The 5230-nt window shown below is 39.2% G+C and overlaps 1 protein-coding gene across 3 annotated transcripts in view; it reads right to left on the reverse strand.

The window, feature by feature from the left end:
- The window catches only part of stard5 (StAR related lipid transfer domain containing 5), a 22754-nt gene that overhangs the window by 5150 nt on the left and 12374 nt on the right, over positions 1 to 5230 (reverse strand). For 2 of the 3 annotated variants that reach the window (XM_008405078.2, XM_008405077.2), the window contains one exon: positions 1660 to 1709. The exons of the other annotated variant lie outside the window; for it this stretch is intronic. In XM_008405078.2, coding sequence (XP_008403300.1) covers positions 1660 to 1709 — 50 coding nt within the window. The remainder of the gene's footprint in view (positions 1 to 1659; positions 1710 to 5230) is intronic. 3 annotated transcript variants of the gene reach the window in all.

The raw sequence follows: 5230 nt of genomic DNA on the forward strand, positions 1-5230 counted from the left end.
ATTGATCTGTTGGGAAATATTGATGATGATTTATTAATGTTTAGATTAATCCAGACTGATCACCATGGAGCTCTGAGCAAAACTTCAAGAAGGAGCCGTGCGGTACTGGTACCAGTCCAGCTGCAGCCATCCTTCAGTCGAGCTGCAACTGGTCTTTATGAATGTGCCTTTATGGACAGAAATCATCTCTACTCTGTAAATGTAAACTTATAAATATGATTTCTCAATTTAGAGTAAACAGCCACTTTCCCCACTCAATGGACCCTCTGACTCTCTGTCTTTAAGTCCAGGCTGGACGCTCTGCTGTTTAAACAGGCATTTGCATGATCTCTTTATTTTCTTTTTTTAATTTGGATTTTCTCTCTTTAAATTTTTTTGTTGTTGTTGTTGTTGTGAGCCTTATGAGCCCTGAAAGCACCTTTTAAATAAAATGTATAATTATTATCATTGTAAATACTTATACTGCTACAAACAAGGACGTTGTCATGGTTACGGCTTGGTAGCAAACTTCCAGGTATTTATACTAATTTCCACATGTATTTATGGGTGGCGACAGGGCGGACCAGCAGCTGTTCTCTATTTCCTGCAAATTGGGATTCATAAAGGAAAGATGCGCGACCACGGCTTAACACTGTAACAATTCTTTGTTTTAGTTCTGCTGGGGTCCATATGGTTATGTGTATTTGTTATAAGTTGCATTGTAATCTTTATTATTATGTGTAGTTTTATGGGCTTCCCCTATCTGACTCTGCTGACTCCCACTCACATGTGATAGACCTGTCATGTGGGTGAGGGATCAGGACTGGAAGAGGAGAGAGTTCAGTGTGTTAGCAGTAAAGCTATTCAGTTGAGTGTAACGGTTTGTTAGAGCTGCAGCCTCAGGAATAGCAGCTCATACTTATTCTAATAAACTCTGTTGGTGGGACTACATCTGTTGTGTGTTGGACCTCATTACAATACATCTAAATATTTTTCTGCACCGCACTTTTCTAAATTTTTCCATACGCCAAGTTTTAGTGTGAAAACTGCGCAGTCTTTTATGCATGAGGCTCCAGGACATTCAGCCTGTTGCAGTAAGTATGAAACATTAAGTGGCGTTGTCAGTAACTTGGTGACATAGAGAGAGAGAAAGAAATGGTTTGCAGTTGTACTTAAACGGTTTTTCCCTTTGCTGTGAAGCTTTGCACTAAATTAATAATACTTACAATTCCAAGTTTTATTGAGTTAAAGGAATTATTCTACCACGGCAGCGCGGCTATGAATGATATTGCACTGGATTTTTGTGCTCCAGTGTTACAACCACATGCAGGGGGTCTATATTTATAAATCAGATTATGATTAAGCCAGTGCCTCACCAGCTATGAACCTCAACGGATAGCTGAGGTTCATAGCTATGCTGAACCTATAGCATAGCTGTTAGACAGACAGACAGACAGATACCCAAGTTAACTTAACCACAAACTCTGATTCTAAGGTTTGTTCATGTAAACACGTGATGGACAAGCAATAAATTGAACTCATGAAAATATTTGAGAGAATGTTATATCACAATAAAAAACAAATTTTCATTACAAGAAGCATGCCAAATGTTGCCTAGGAACACGTTTCAGAACCTGATTAAGGACTCTAAAAATAAAGAAAAATAAAAAGAGTGCTTACACATTTCCAGGGAACTCAGACGAGGGACGCCAAGAAACAACCACATCATTCTAGAGAAGGAAAGAAATGCATACAATATGTAAAATTACATATTGTATATGTAAATACAATATTGACTTAAAAAAATTCTAAGTAAAAGGTTTTACTGTCAATAACTATTAAAGGTCAATATAATAAAGTTAATGATTTTTACGCAAAATCAACAAGTCGGGCATCACCTAATTATTGGTAATTAATAGCCAAACTGCTCACAGTTCTCAAAGCTAGACTTCCTCTCTCACTAGACTCAGTGTGTGGACGGCCTGATAGGCAGATTTACACATGCCATGTTTTCTCCATCTCTTGATGGATTTAACTCAGGACCTCAGGATATTGTTTTTGTATCCATGACTTCAAAAACCATTTTACTAGTTAGTTGGAGTGTTTGTTAGTCATCACACTGTAATAATAGCCAGGAATACTGATGAACCAGTTAATGGACCTTCCAGATACAGGTATCTTTATACTGCAGTGACTTGAGTCACTCTCACTGAACTCAGGTGATGTCCATTCAGGACCTCAGGATACTCGTGACACTCTTGGCATTTGGATGGCACTGAGGTGATCTAGCTAAGTCACTTTAAATTTTAAGAATATTAAATAGAGAGATCATACTTCTCTTAGTTTAGCTTCCCTTCATTAGCTCCTTGTTAAGTCCAGAATAGAATTTAAGATTCTCCTTCTCACATATAAAGCTCTTAATAGTAAAGTTCCATCATACATCAGAGGTCTGTTCCACATGCTCCTAACAGAGCACTACACTCTCAGACTGCAGGTTTACCGTTGATTTCTAGAATTTCTGAAAGATCTTTTAGTTTTCAGGCTTGTTTCCCATGGAAGCATCTCCCAGTTTTAGTGAGTGAGGCAGACATCCTGTTTACTTTTCAGAATAGGGTTAAACTTTTTGTCGTAAAGCTATTACGTAGACTCTTAGGTTATCCTGACCTATTTCTGTAGTTATGCTGCCATAGGCTGAGACTACTGGAGGACAAGCTGAACACTTTTTCTCACTTTCTTATACTCCTCTCCAATTTGCATTATTTGAGGTTATTTCAAAATGTTGGCTTTTAGTTTTCTCTCATTTATGTTGAAGCTACATCTAGTCTGGCATTTTGATTGGCTGTGGTACCTTCCTGGAGAGGGGCATCGGCTGAGATAATGCTGCTATGAACGAACCGTTGTCTCTCTTCTGCTATTAACATTTCACTTTCACAAACATCAAAAATAATCCTACCTAAGTTCATCTGTTTCTTTTTGTGCATTCCGCTCTGTCTTCACAAACCCCCAGTCGGTCATGGCAGACAGCCACTTGTACTTAGCTAGGTTCTGGTTCTGCTGGGGTTTTTTCCTCTCCACTGTCTCTACATGCATGCTAAGTATGAGGGATTACTGTAAAGTCAACAACATGATAGCGATTTTTTGCTATCATGTTGATGATAGGATGATGTAAATCAATTAATTGATGCAATCTGTGGGGTCTAGATAGAGACTTGAATAACTAAGTTTACTATACTGTTTGAAAACTAAGATAAATTAGAATAGATGTATTATTTTTTGTGCAAAAAGTCTATATTGTTGATTAGGGTTGATTTGTAAAAGCAATAAAAAGGTATGACTTGAATACATTTATAACATGCAACTAGGCAAACATGGGTGACCCTCCAGAGCTCTTACAATGGAGAGTATATGCCACGAGAGGTGGTGACGTATTTCCGTTTGAATTTATGCCGCATAGATTGGTTCCGGGTCCTGCTTGCTCCTATTGTTTTTAGCCAAAGCTGCAAGATCTGTACCATGAAAAAGACGCAAAACTTAAAATATCTGCGAGCTACTGGTAGAACAATCGAGTTTTTGGTGTGCTGTTGTTTCCTGTAATTAGCCAGTACCATCCAGTGCTTAGTTTTTTCATTTTCCTGCTGATATCAAGGCAACAGCGGACTGTAGCCAAAACTTAGCCACTACAGCTAACACCCGGTTTGTAGCTGTCTGCTATCTCAAAGCTTGAGGATGTTGAAGATCCAGTGTCAGAAATGGGAAGACGGAGGTTAAAAGGGAGCTGTATGAGCTTCGTTCAGTGGAATAATTTGTTGGAGGAAAATAATGCCGGAGGAAATCCACTGCAACGGGAACAGGCTGAGAACAGAGGCAGCGATGCGGCACAAGGTGAGTCGATACGTGTGTGTTGATGTTTGTGTTATACGGAGTATGAAATTATTTTTAGGCAACTCCTTAGTTTTTGTTTATATGACAATTATATAAAATATATTTAACATGCAGTCGGAGCGACAAACCACTCCGACACCGAGCAGGTAATTTAAGAACAGCCGAGAGCAGCAACACTTCAGCCCGATCCAAACCACACAAGTAGTTGGTCAGATTAAGGTCCATAACCTTCGCTTTACAGTCGTTTAACAATCTTCATAGTTAAGATTGTTTTGTTACCACAGCAACAAGCTGATGCTGTGAGTTTAATCTTTAAGTTTGGGCTCTGTTTGTTCACAAATACAAATTAATAAACTGCAATTATAACTGACTGCTTTTTACGTTGGCTAATTAAACTAGTCCCCCTCTCTCAGATTTCACTAAATCTAACAGACTTATAGTTATAGGGACGACTTTTTCTGATATTTGCGCAGCCGGCACATTAACTCTGACTACGTGGACAAGCATTTGATATGGTTTGATTCTTCGAGTAACCGGGAAAATAAGAATAGAATTAATAATAAAATAATATAAAACCAGCGTGATGCGTGACTACAAGGCAAGCGCAAAAGCTCCTCACCAAGTTGATCCTACATGATCAGGTTAGCCACCAACACACCGGCCAACCGGGACCACATAGATAGTTCTATAAAAAGAAAAATAATTCCTCACAGGGTGTTGATGTAAATATCCATACACCTCCATTGAGTGAAAGGAGACGCACAGGTAAACTTCCCACATCCAGCTAGTGCGAGACAATGCACAGAGGCGCCAACAGTATGATTGGTCCGCTCTCCCGGCTTTAAATGCATCAATTATAAGCTTATTTTCCATAAACAAATCTTTTAGGAACAAATCTGCTCCACCAGTTAAACGCTCAGAGCAACAGAGATGCTTGCAATACTAAAAAAATGAAAAAAATTTAAGTGATTTTTAAAAATGTATGTACTTATTTATGTAAATTTATGTATTTGTTTTCATTTTCCTAAAAACAAAAAAGCATCGATTAGCCTGGAGGGGGGCTAGTAAAGCATGGCAGGCCACCAGGCTTATAATATGCTGGTGGAAACCGTGGGTTTTTTTTCTGTGTACTATAACTCACTGACGCTTTCCTCTAAGGTAGCGGTTCTCAACGTGGGCGGTACCGCCCCCCAGGGGGCGTTCAGAGGACGGCAGGGGGCGCTGGCGGACATTTTTRCAAAAGGGGGGCGCTGGGATGCCTTTGGGGGGCGTTTGGTCGAAGGTAAACTTTACACCTTAAATGCACAAAAATGCCAGTTTAGACTTTGAGCAACTTGGTAAAACTGTATTGTGTAACATTAAATCATGC

The sequence above is a fragment of the Poecilia reticulata genome, linkage group LG3 (genome assembly GCF_000633615.1).
Source record: "Poecilia reticulata strain Guanapo linkage group LG3, Guppy_female_1.0+MT, whole genome shotgun sequence".
Classification (NCBI taxonomy): domain Eukaryota; kingdom Metazoa; phylum Chordata; class Actinopteri; order Cyprinodontiformes; family Poeciliidae; genus Poecilia; species Poecilia reticulata.